Below are 12,746 nucleotides of genomic sequence, written 5' to 3'. Positions count from 1 at the left end.
GATCACTTCTAGAGCTTATTTTTAGAAGTGCTATACTAAAATACATTTGTTGAAAATAAAAATTGATATCTGTTTCTTTGAAAGATGTCAATTTTATCACAACGTTACAGAATTTAAACCCATCTTTACAGTTTTGGCCCCTTTTGTGTTTCATTGTTTTATATATATTGTGAGGCTAAGTTCTGCAGCAGCATTTTAAAAGAGATAAGTTGCAGGAAGAATATAATGCTACTAGAGGCCTTGTGCAAGAAATTTGTTCACTAGGGGAGGGTCTCTCCTCAGCCCAGTCTGCACCCTCTCACAGTTCAGGAGCCCTTGGGCAATGTCTGACTGCTGTGGAGCTCCCACCACCACCTCTGCACTCACCAGCTGTGAGGCTGGCTTTTGACTGAGCTGTGCTCTCCCTGTGGGAGCACACTGACCACCAGGGGGCAGCTCCTGCATTGAGCTTCTGCCCTATGATGGTCAGTGTGCTTCATAGCAACCAGTTGTTCCACATTTTGGTCAATTTGCATATTGGCCTTTTATTATGTAAGATGGGCCTCAAGATCTTGAAGAAGATGGGAGGGTGTAGCTGAGCTGTTGCTTTGTCTGTCTGGGGGCAGGTGATGGACTATGCATGAAATACTCTGACAGGTCCTGTGTCTTAAAAGGTCATTTGTACTCAAAATTTCACTAACTTTTCTGATAAATCTAGCTCAGTTCAGATGTATCTCACTTAATGTAATTTATTATTAGTGCAAAGATCTGAGTCTGGGTTCATTTTATTAGTTCCTTTTCTGTTTTATAAATAAGTCCTGTAAATTTTGCTTTTGTTAATCATTTTTATTTTTTTATTTTTATTTATTTTTAAAAAAATATATTTTATTGATTTTTTACAGAGAGGAAGGGAGAGGGAGAGAGAGTTAGAAACATCAATGAGAGAGAAACATCGACCAGCTGCCTCTTGCACACTCCTTACCGGGGATGTGCCCGCAACCAATGTACATGCCCTTGACCGGAATAGAACTTGGGACCTTTCAGTCCGCGGACTGACGCTCTATCACTGAGCCAAACCGGTTTTGGCACTGTTAATCATTTTTAAAGTGATGTATATACTTGATATTAAATGAAAAGGAATCACATGATTGCACAAAGATACAAGTGAAAGGCCCTTCTCTCCCTGCCTCAGACAGGTGTTTCAGAGAGCTTCCTACGTGTCTCAAATAGGTCCTGAGTATCATTCATGCAGTCAGAGCCACATAGCGGCCTGGATAGCCCTAAACATAGACCTTTCTCCCCAGGTGAGTCATCTGCTGAGTGAATGCAATGAAAGGTGAACTTCTATTACCTGTCAAGAGATAGGCAATTAATGTCTAAGGTGAAAATGTAAAGTGTATTTCTGAAATGTCATGGTTATATTTAGAAAATATGAATTCAGCCGAAACCGGTTTGGCTCAGTGGTAGAGCGTTGGTCCGCGGACTGAAAGGTCCCAGGTTCGATTCCGGTCAAGGGCATGTACATTGGTTGCGGGCACATCCCCAGTGGGGGATGTGCAGGAGGCAGCTGATCAATGATTCTCTCTCATCGATGTTTCTAGCTATCTATCCCTTTCCTTTCCTCTCTGTGAAAAATCAATAAAATATATTTAAAAAAAAGAAAAAGAAAATATGAGTTCAGATTTGAATCTTTAGATTATTTAATGTTCTTTGAAGATGTAGGTTAAAATTACAGATTTTAGGATGTTAGGAATGGGGGATTGGAATGGGGGTTTGAGGACAAATATGTGATACCTTAATCAATAAAGAAAATTTTAAAAAATAATAAAAAGATAAAAATAAAAATAATAAAAAATAAACAAAATAAAATTACTGATATTACTGACTCAGCAAAGTTATAATTCCTATGAATCTTCTCATTCAATGCATTTTGGGGCTCAAGTCTAAGAAATCCTCTCTGATGAAAACATAAAACATTTAGGAGGTGGTTTTCAAAAGTGAAAGCTGTGCTTTCTTCAGATAAAATCAAGGTTGACACCTAGGAGCCTGGGACATCACACCGAGGGTCTGCGAATACAGGACTGCAGGGACTGGAGTGAGACCAGAAGGTTTCAAACCCGAGTCATTACTGCATGGCAGCAATGAAGATGAAGATGCTGGTGCTCTTTTGATAAGATTATTTTTTCTTCCTTCCCATTTTCTTCGCTTTAGTACTTTCTTTCCTGCCACACTAGTGCCCATGTGTCCCTTCACCCTAAGAACCTTCATTAACTTCCTCTTCTGGCATCAAAAGACCTTAAAAGCAGGACAGAGGTTCAGTGAGAGGCACTGGTGTGGCAGAGGCGCCCACACGTTTTGTGCTGTGTGTGCACACGTGTCTGAAGTACAGCTCCTGAAAGGCCCTGTGATGCTCTAAGCTCCCTCCTGCTGGTATTTTGGCACAACACTTCATAGTCCTGTTGGGGTGTGTCTGTGTTTGTGAAGTGTTTTGAGTAGAGTTTTCGAGTGTTTTCTCAGATATATAGGTGACCTGTTTGGAAGAATAAGTATGTTGAATGAAATTAAGCATCTGTTAGATACAAGGCAGTTTTCCGAGGGATTGTGGGAACTTGCATGATGCTAGGGAAGAATCCTATGCACATAATAACAATATCTCTATTTGTGGAACTCTAACCACATGCATTATTTCGTGGAATCCTAGAACACCCTATAGGGTAGGTAGTTAGAACTGTCTCAATGGCAGATGCAGCAGTCATGGGCCTCCTGTGCTGTGGAAGCACAGAGGAGGGAGAGATTAACTACAGGCTCAGGAAGGTTTTGTGGGAGGGGAACTAGACCTTGAAGGATGGGTGGATTTTATTGTTAGGAAAGAGGGATGTGGTTGTCCCAGGAGAGGGAGTAGAACGAGAAAAGGGAAATTCACAAAGCTCACCTACCAATGTGTGTATGAAGTCTTTAATTTTAGCTCTGTTCACAGGAGTTATGGCTAGTGTAAAGATCTTATAAATGCAAATGACATCTATCACACTTCTGGGCACATAGGTTAGTACTTGTTTTACTTAGCCTCTCTAAGGAAAGGGCAAGTGAACATACATTTATTTCACAAAGTTCAAGTTTACATTTCAAATCATTGGTTCTCATGAGTCCAGTCTATCTGCTCTTTGTTTCTTTCTTTAAAAAATATATATATATTTTATTGATTTTTTACAGAGAGGAGGAGAGAGGGATAGAGAGCTAGAAACGTCAATGAGAGAGAAACATCGACCAGCTGCCTCTTGCACACCCCCTACCGGGGATGTGCCCGCAACCAATGTACATGCCCTTGACCCGAATCGAACCCGGGACCTTTCAGTCCGCAGACCGATGCTCTACCACTGAGCCAAACCGGTTTCGGCTCTTTGTTTCTTTTAAGAGACCATCACTCTGATGCAAGGTCATAAAGCATTTACAGGTGAGTGAAGCTGAAAACTCCCCCCAGTTTTCACTTTTATTGGTGACTTTAGTTTCCTTATTGTTTCAGGTTACTGGCACCTTGCCGCACTTGCTTGATGGTGATTGTTTCACCAGGTCCAATCCTTCATCTCCCGATCTTGGAATGCTATTTGACCTTAGAATGTCTTATATTCCCAATGTATGCCAGTTGAAAGATAAAACTTTCTAATGTATCAATTAAAAGAGAAGATTTTTTTTAAAAAAGCTTTTATTTACAAGTAAAATAATTGATGTTTTAGAGCACATGTGTCAAACACAAGGCCCGCGGGCCAAATCCTTCCCGCCAGGCCTTGCAATGTGGCCCGCACCGCGCTGTCATCACTGCACTCTGCTGCGTTTCCATCACAATGACAGTTTATGACTGTTCAATAAACCATTCGGCCCACGATTTAGGCTGGATTTTAGATTTTGGCCCCTTCTCTGATTGAGTTCGACACCCCTATTTTAGAGTAATAGAATTTTAATCCTTGAGGAATAGGAATGGCAGTGGTTTCACTTTTACTTGTAGTGCTGCTTATTTGGTAGCATTTTTAATTAAATTATAGAAGATGTGCAAGGTCACTAATCACAGGGGAAATGCAAATAAGAACCACAAAATGTCACCTCCTACTGCCAAAACAACTTTATCAAAAAGACAAGAAGTGACAAATGTTGTGAGGAAGTGGAGAAAAGGGAACCCTTGTGCACTGTTGGGAGGATTATATATTGGTGCAGCCACTATGGAAAAAAAGTAAGGAATTTCCTCCAAAAATTAAAAATAGAACTAGCGTATGACCGAGCAATTTCACTTCTGGCTATATGAAGAAATCCAAAACACTAATTCAAAAGGATACATGTACCTCTGTGTTTATTGCAACATCAGTTACAATAGCGATGTGGAAGCAACCTAAGTGTCCATTGGTAGACAAATGTATAAAGATGATGTGGTGCATATGAACAGTAGAGTATTATTCAGTCATAAAAAAGAATGAAGTCTTGACATTTGCAACAACATACATAAAATATGGTCTTCAGGGCATGATGCTAAGTGAGCTAAGTTGGACAGAGAATGATAAATACCATGTAATCTGGCTTATATGTGGAATTAAAAACAAAACAACCTCATAGATACAGAGGACAGATTAGTGGCTGCCACGGGTGATGGACTGATGGATGGTAAAAATGGATAAAAGTGTTGAAAAGATAAAAAGGAAAAAACAACATGGTGCATTACTGGACAACACCAGAAAACCTTACTATTGGCTAGTGATTGGTGACAACAAGAAAGTAAAACAACAAAAACACCTTTTTAAAAAAAATATATATTTTATTGATTTTGTACAGAGAGGAAGGGAGAGAGATAGAGAGTTAGAAATATCGATGAGAGAGAGAGTCATCGATCAGCTGCCTCTTGCACACCCCCTACTGGGGATATGCCTGCAACCAAGGTACATGTTCTTGACCGGAATCGAACCCGGGACCCTTCAGTCCCCAAGCTGACGCTCTATCCATTGAGCCAAACTGGTCTCGGCAAAAACATCTTTTTTTTAAAGAAGAAAAACAAGCTCAAATCTGGTATCAGCTACATGTATTCTGAAACTAAACAAAGCCAGACCTCAGGTTCTAAAGGTATGTACCAGGTAATGTACAATTTATTCCCAGGGGTTTCCCTCACTTAACCTAGTGAATGTGGGTTCTACAATAATTAAGAGACCTGGCCAACTGGTGTTTTAAAGGGAACACCAGTAACTTAGATTAGCTTAACATCAGTTAAGGCAAGCTAATCCTCAAGGCTAATTAGAGTGTGAAGTATTAACTTCATGTGAGGTATTGAGCCAGTGGGTGTGGGTCTGAGAAAGTAGTTATATTCATTCATAGTCTAATGGCTTGAAAGGTGTGGCATATATTGTGGGCCTCATGGCAACCCAGAGAGCCCACAGTTCTTACACTGATGGTTGTACACCATCCTTCCATTTCTCTAAGGCAGATTCAACCGTCTGTGTAGTGTGGGCAGGACAGGAGAGGAGCAGTTCCCCTGAGTGGGCCCCAGTGGCCTCTGACAGTTGACAGTGGGACAAAGTTCTGAGCAGGAAAGACCCTTGAATGGTTACACTTGCTCCTTTCTCTGTTTCCCTGTCAGGGACTCAGGCTTCCTGAGCTCAGGTGCTGTGGGTGGGATTTGAGCTCATCCCATCACATGTGTCACTCAGGGGACTGGAGCACCAGCTGCCACCTCATCAGTCAGAGATGCAGGGACTTTCAGGAGCAATTTAACCGGATGCGGTTTGCCCATCACCGTGAGCCCTGCAAGTACACAGGGACTCCACTGTGCTTCCATTTATTTCTTGTGAGGAGTGTTTTAGTCTACAGTGAACACTAGCATTATTCCTTTAAGAGGACCTGGTCTGTGTTTATAAATTGGGCTGCTTCAGACTGTCTCATCTAGGTTTTTATGTACAAGTCAGCCTGTGAAAGAGGAGAATTAAGTGGTGGCTGTTTCTGAAAACTTTTTTTTTAAATAAATTTTTATTGTTCATATTATTACAAATGTCCCCTCGCCCCCATTGCTCTCCTCTACCAGGTTCCCACCCCACCCTCTGCCCTTTCCCCACCCTTTCCCCTGCCCTTTCCCCTGCCCTTTCACTCAGCTGGTTTCAATACTGGGCACAAGTCTAATTTTAAACAAAAGTTAAATTTCTAGCATTCAAAGGAGTCATTTATATATCTCGGCCCAAGGCCTTCCATTTGTCAAAAGCATCCTTTGACCTGGACCCTGAGTGTGTCCTCCTGGCGTCTGCCTGTTCCACCTGAGCCTCCTGGGCAGTGTCTGGTCCTCTTCTTGGCTTCCAGGCCCAGGGCAGGGCAGGCTCTGTCCTCAGCTCAGTGCTCCTGCCTTTCCATGGACAAGGCTTGGCTGAGCTGATGGCTACCCCCATCCCCACCCAGGAGGTTCCATCTTTCTCCGAAAGTCCCTAGGACCTTGAGAAGTTCAGGCCTCAAAGTATGAATAAATCCCCACAGTTCAGGCCTCAAAGTATGAATAAATCCCCACAGAACAGGCTGGACGGGAATAGGCAAGGCCTTGCATAGTCATATTCATTCTACTATTCACCCTGTTATGAAGTGCTTCCTACCATTGGTCAGGCGCTAGTCCCTGCCCTCAGGTGCTTACAGAAACTGGAAGAATGTGTTTAAGTGGATTTAGAACATGGATGCACCCTTCTGTGATATGCCAAGTGTTCCCTCCATTTTTTTTTTTTATAACTAAAGAACATTTATTTGTTTTTCACTAAGACTTTATCTTAGCACATAATTAAACTGTGTCACTACCCCCACCCCAACTTGAAGGGTTAGTACAGTGAATGTTATAAAGCAGATATGAAGGATTGGAGTCAACATTAACTGACAAAGAAAAACTTCCTTCTAGATCATCATAACAATGTTTAAGTAAAAAAAGAGAGAAGGGGGGTGTGTGATGGGAGTTCAGATTGAACAAGATTCTCACATATCATCTAACACATTCAATCCTGGCCAGAGTGTACCAAAATGGAAACAGGATTACTATAATACAAAACTTCACTACAGATTGCTGTACACACCTGTGTTCCAAGCCCACCCCCAACCCCCAAATGCTGCCAACACAACTATTTCCCGGCCTGTTGGGCCTGTCGACGAAGAAGCACGTAGATCTTCTCTTTAATCCAATCTTTGTTATAAGGCTGGTATGTCTGGGTATCAGCTTGGTAAACAAGACAGCTGAGGTCCGCCAGATCATCAATAAAATCAAACAACTGGCTGATATCATATGTGATAGAGGGGCTGTTGGGATTCATTCTCTTCAGATGTTCTTCATACATTTTACAAACACCTTCCATGCACTCATTCACTGATTCATAATCAGCATAAGTTCTGCCTTCTGGTCTCTTGGTAGGCTGTACCAGCAAAATGGTGTGAGACATCGCGCCAAACTCTTTCGCTGCAGCCGCCGCCGCCGCCACACAGCCACACACGAGCTGAACCACAACGCCGCCAACAGCCCTGTTCCCTCCATTTTTGAAACTAACTTTTTAACACTCTCCAGAGACTCCGAGTGGACAGATTTTTTATTATTGCTGAGTGTCTGATGGGAAAACTGAGGCACAAACAACACTGCTCTCAATCTGTGCACCCCTAAAGTACAAATATTAACACCACACAAGCTCTGTAGAGCAGGCATCTGGACATGGTTTGTCATGGTTCATCTGCCTCAAGGTGTCAGTGAAGCAGGAGATGTGTTTCAACTGAGGCTCGACGGGGGGCAGATTTCCTCCCAAGCTCACTTGCCTGTTATTTCTTAGGATGCAGTTTGGACTGAGAGCCTGAGTTCCTGCCTGTTGGCTTGGTAACTCCATCAGTTCTCTCCTAAGGGGCCTCTACTTAGGACAGCTCAACACATGAATGCTTGTTCTCCCTATTCCAGAGATATAACAGAGGGAGACACACATACAGAGAGCAAGTGAAATCGAGAGAAAGAAAGGGACCCCAAGAATGAGACTATGAGAGAATGATGGGACCTGATATCCCATCTGGGCTGTTCTCTACATTGTTCAGAAGCCAGTTACTGGGCACTTAGCGATACACAAGGATGTTCCCACCAGGAGGTTGGACTCACTCGAAGCCACTGAGAAAGCTGCCACCACAAGGACCATATGAGGTACTGGGTCTGAGTCTAAGCTTAACAAGAGACCACTGTAACATTTTATGCTATTGATTGACAATATCTGAATTTACTGCCATTTGAAATCCTTAAAGGTACAGACTTGAAAATGAGGCCAAATGAGCAGTGACTTCCATGACATCATACCCTGGACCAAAGCCCTGTTTTGTCTAGTGTTCCATGCTGTGTCCCACTCATGCTTGTCACTCTTTCACCTCTACTTTTGTTCATCAGATTCATAGACACCAAACCACCATATTAGGGGCCTTATCTCATCCACACCTGATGGCTTCCTATGGAAATGGTGTCTAGCATCATCATCATCATTGGGCAGGTTGGGAGACTGGGGAGGTCCTGAGAGGCACAGAGGCTACCCCAGGACACAGAACTAATAAAAATAAAAAAAGGTGTATGTGTGTGTGTGAATGTAGCTTTCTCCTCCAAGCAGGAGACCTGGTACATTCATAGGAAGCCAGCAGGGGAGGACTGTGTTGGATATTGGTGTACAGATATGGAGATGACATGGGCGAAGGTCAATAGCTCAGATGGGGCTTAGTGTGGCTTTGGTTAAAGGAAGTTCCCAGTCATGGAATTTTGAAGGGGTGAACTCATTTCCTTGGTGACAGATCCCCAACAGAAATTAGAACTGTGGTAACCATGTCCCCACATTCTAGAGACAACAGCCTTTCTAGCTCACTTGAGTGTAGAGGATCAGGAGACTAGGATGGTTCTTTGCTGTTTCCTGTCCTTCCAAGGCTGCTGTTGCTGTAGAAATTGTGTAAGTTCCGCCACCAACATCCCTCGGCCCTTAGCAGTAAGACCCATCGAATAACTGTGGGCATCCCAGGAAAGACTTTCCCAAGCCAGACCTTACCATGGCCCCCAGCTGGGAAGGCCCAAGCTTCTTGCTCCTCACGTCGGGTATGTGTTTGTTGAGGGTGGTGAGGGATAGCATGGGATGAGGGACACACATCCTGGGCAGGAGCAGGTTGGTAGGTATCAGAAGCCTGGAGGCTCTGTCATGTTCATGGTTCAGGTCATGGCTCACAGGAACAGTAGCTGAGTGCTGGGGATGGATTCTACTACCAACTTGTTAGTTAGGGGTCCTCATGGGATCCTTCCTGCCTGGAGGTCATTGCACATTCCCCTCTCTGCCTGATCTGGGGGGCAGAATGGGTGGTAGACATCTCCCCCACTGGTAATGCCAGGCTCTGTCTTTTCAGAGCTCCAGCCATGATGTCGTAGAGGAGCAGGTTGATGGGTGTACTGATGCCAGCAACAGGTACAGAGGACAAATGGACCAAACCAGGAAATCCGTTCAATGCCAGACTGAGGTGAGCTACATTAGATAATAGAAAGACACTCCTCACATGTTTGTGGGAATTAAAAAAAAAAAGTTATTTATCTCACTGTAGGCCAGGAGCACATGTGGATTTTGCTATTTTGTTCTTGTAACTACCCACCCCAGGTGACCTGGGTGGTTTGTAAAAAAGATGGGAGGAAGCAAAGTATTGGATACTTTTATTTGCAACTTGTCATCTCACAGAGCAGGGCACACCACCCTAGACCACTGGTCAGGAGTTGTGGCCAACTCACTTCCATATCATCCCATAAAGGATGCAGTCTTCCCCCGAGACGCAGCCTTTGAGTGTTGGTGACCATGACATGATGCATGTCTGCTGCCAGTTTAGCAGGGCTGCCAGAACATCCTCACTGTGTCCTAATAGACTGTCTCAGTTTGCCAGGAATGCTATGAGGTGGAGCTGCAAATTGGGGTGGAAGGTTCCTGAAACCTACTGGCCCGGTACTGGGCTCTGTCTTTCTAGAGCTCCAACAAGGACATCACTGAAGGGCTGGTCAACAAGATCAACAACTTGAACTCCCTTGACCTGGAAGAGGTGCATCAGGCCACAGTCATCATCCAGGGCCCGACTCAGGTGAGAACTGGCCTTGAGGGTCTCTATACTCAGAAAACCTTGTGACTTGGCAGTGCCCAGAACCCAGACTGAAATCTGGGGACCCCTAAAGGCCCTCCCATGGCTCTCAACCTTTCTAATGCCACAACCCTTTAATACAGTTCATGGTTCAGGTCATGGCTCACAGGAAGAGTAGTTGAGTGTTGGGGATGGATTCTACTACCAACTTGTTAGTAGAACAGTGGTTCTCAACCTTCCTAATGCAGAAACCCTTTAATACAGTCCCTCATGTTGACCCCCAACTATAAAATTATTCTCATTGCTACTTTATAACTGTAATTTTGTTACATTTATGAATCATAATGTAAATATCTATGTTTTTCCATGGATAATCTCTGCTCCCCGCTTCCCTTGCTTGGTCACCTTTAGTTGGTTATTTTTTCTCATAACTTGCCTGCTGAAGATCAGTAGGGAAAAGGAATAGTAATAAAGTTCAGATTAGCTTACTTTTCTACTTACTAGCTCACACGAAGGTTAGATTTGATCAGAAATAGTGTAGAGAACTTCTAAGTGGGCTTACCAATTCATAAGCCTATCTAAAGAGAACTTTTTTCTTTTTTAATTCTTACTGAGGATAGTTTTCTCATTGATTTTTAGAAAGCATGGAATAGAAGGAAGGGAGAAGGGGGAGAGAGAGACAGAGAGAAACATTGATGTGAGAGAGACATATTGATTGGTTGCCTCCCATGCATGCCCCAACCAGGACCTGAATCGAACCTGCAACCCAGGTATGTGCCCTTGACCATGAATCAGACCTGTGACCTTGGGTGCATAGACTAACACTGAACACATGGGCTAGGGCAGATAACATATATATATATATATATATATATATATATATATATATATATATATAATTGATTTCAGACAGAAAGGGAGAGGGAAAGAGATATATAATAGAAACATCAATGATGAAAGAAAATCGTTGATCAGATGCCTTCTGCACACCCTCTACGGCACATGTGTCAAACACAAGGCCCACGGGCCAAATCCGTCCCGCCAGGCCTTGCAATGTGGCCCGCACCGCGCTGTCATCACTGCACCCCGCTGCGTTTCCATCACAATGACAGTTTATGACTGTTCAGTAAACCATTCGGCCCGCGATTTAGGCTGGATTTTAGATTTTGGCCCCTTCTCTGATTGAGTTCGACACCCCTACTACGGGGATCAAGCTTGCAGTCCAGGCATGTGCCCTTTACCAGAATCGAATCCGAGACCTTTCAGTCTGCAGGCCAATGCTCTATCCACTAAGCCAAACTGGCAAGGACCTGGTAACTTTTTTTTTTTTAAATCAGGACTTTTTTTTTTTAATATATATTTTATTGTTTTTTTTACAGAGAGGAAGGGAGAGAGAGAGTTAGAAACATCGATGAGAGAGAAACATCGATCAGCTGCCTCTTGCACGCCCCCTACTGGGATGTGCCCGCAACCAAGGTACATGCCCTTGACCGGAATCGAACCCGGGACCCTTCAGTCCGCAGGCTGATGCTCTATTTACTGAGCCAAACCGGTTTCGGCAAGGACCTGGTAACTTTTTAATGTTAAGTTTGTTGAGGTATAATTTAGTCTATTCATTTTAATGTACAGTTCTTTGGGTTTTGACAAATGTACACAGTCATGTATTATAACTATCAGCACAGTCAAGATAGAGAATGTGTCCATCACCCTGAACAGCACCTCTGCCTCTTTGTCTTTGTCATCAGTGCCTCAGCCCAGCCTCAGCCCCAGGCAGTCACTCCTGTTTTCTTTCCCAACAGTTTTGCCTTTTCCAGAATGTCTCATAATCGGATCATGCAGTATGTGGCCTTGTGAGTCAAGCCTTCACTTAGCCTAATGCTTCCAAGATTCATCCATGCCGATGCATGTTTTAGACGTTTGTTCTTTTTCATTCTGAACAGTACAGGCACACCCTGGGGATACTGTGGGCTCGGTTTTTCTGTGTAGAAACAATGTGTATACCTTAATTTAAAGTAGTCACCTGGCTGGTGTGGCTCAGTTGGTTGGGTGTCATCCCATGCACCAAAAGGTTGCTGGTTCAATTCCCATTCAGGGCGCATTGCCTGGGTTTCAGGCTTGATCCTCAGCAGGAGGCACCAATGTTTCTCTCTCTCTTTCCCTCCTTGCTCCCTAAAATTCAATAAAAACATTAATATAAAAATGCTTACCATTATATGAGCCTGTTGGAAAAGTGGCCAATATACTTTCTCAGTGTAGGGTTGCCACAAATCTTCAATTTGTTAAAAATTCAGTATCTGCGATGCTCAATGAAGTGAGGTGGGCCTGTATTCCATTGGCTGGATGTACCATAGAGTGTTTATCCATACATTAGTTGATGGACATCTGGGTTATTTCTAAGTTTGGGCAATTATGGATAAAACTGTGCTGAATACTTGTGGACAAGTGTTTTTAATGTGGAGATATATTTGTATTTCTTATGGGTATAGACACCTGGGAGTGGGATTGTTGGGGCATCTGGTGTTTGTTTTTAAGAAGTAACCAAACTGTTTTCCAAAATGACTGCATCATTTTACACTCTCACCAGTAGTATATGAGCATTCCAGTTATTTTTGACAACACTTGGTATTCTCCGGGTTTGTTTTTTTTTTTTAATTTATTTATTTATT

General features: G+C 43.2%; 1 protein-coding gene across 1 annotated transcript; it reads right to left on the bottom strand.

Moving 5' to 3' along the window:
• Positions 1 to 6,698: 6,698 nt before the first annotated feature.
• LOC118717709 (enhancer of rudimentary homolog) lies at positions 6,699 to 7,495 on the bottom strand. The gene has a single exon (XM_036436098.1). The coding sequence runs from the start codon at positions 7,407 to 7,409 to the stop codon at positions 7,095 to 7,097; it is 315 nt and encodes a 104-aa protein (XP_036291991.1). The 5' UTR covers positions 7,410 to 7,495; the 3' UTR covers positions 6,699 to 7,094.
• Positions 7,496 to 12,746: the final 5,251 nt, after the last annotated feature.

Source organism: Pipistrellus kuhlii, unplaced genomic scaffold (genome assembly GCF_014108245.1).
Source record: "Pipistrellus kuhlii isolate mPipKuh1 unplaced genomic scaffold, mPipKuh1.p scaffold_m20_p_13, whole genome shotgun sequence".
In the NCBI taxonomy this organism is placed as follows: domain Eukaryota; kingdom Metazoa; phylum Chordata; class Mammalia; order Chiroptera; family Vespertilionidae; genus Pipistrellus; species Pipistrellus kuhlii.
This window is presented reverse-complemented; position numbering and strand designations above follow the sequence as displayed.

Excerpts from the sequence above, each read along its gene's own strand:
- LOC118717709 (XM_036436098.1), bottom strand. The coding sequence starts at position 7,409 with ATGTCTCACACCATTTTGCTGGTACAGCCTACCAAGAGACCAGAAGGC.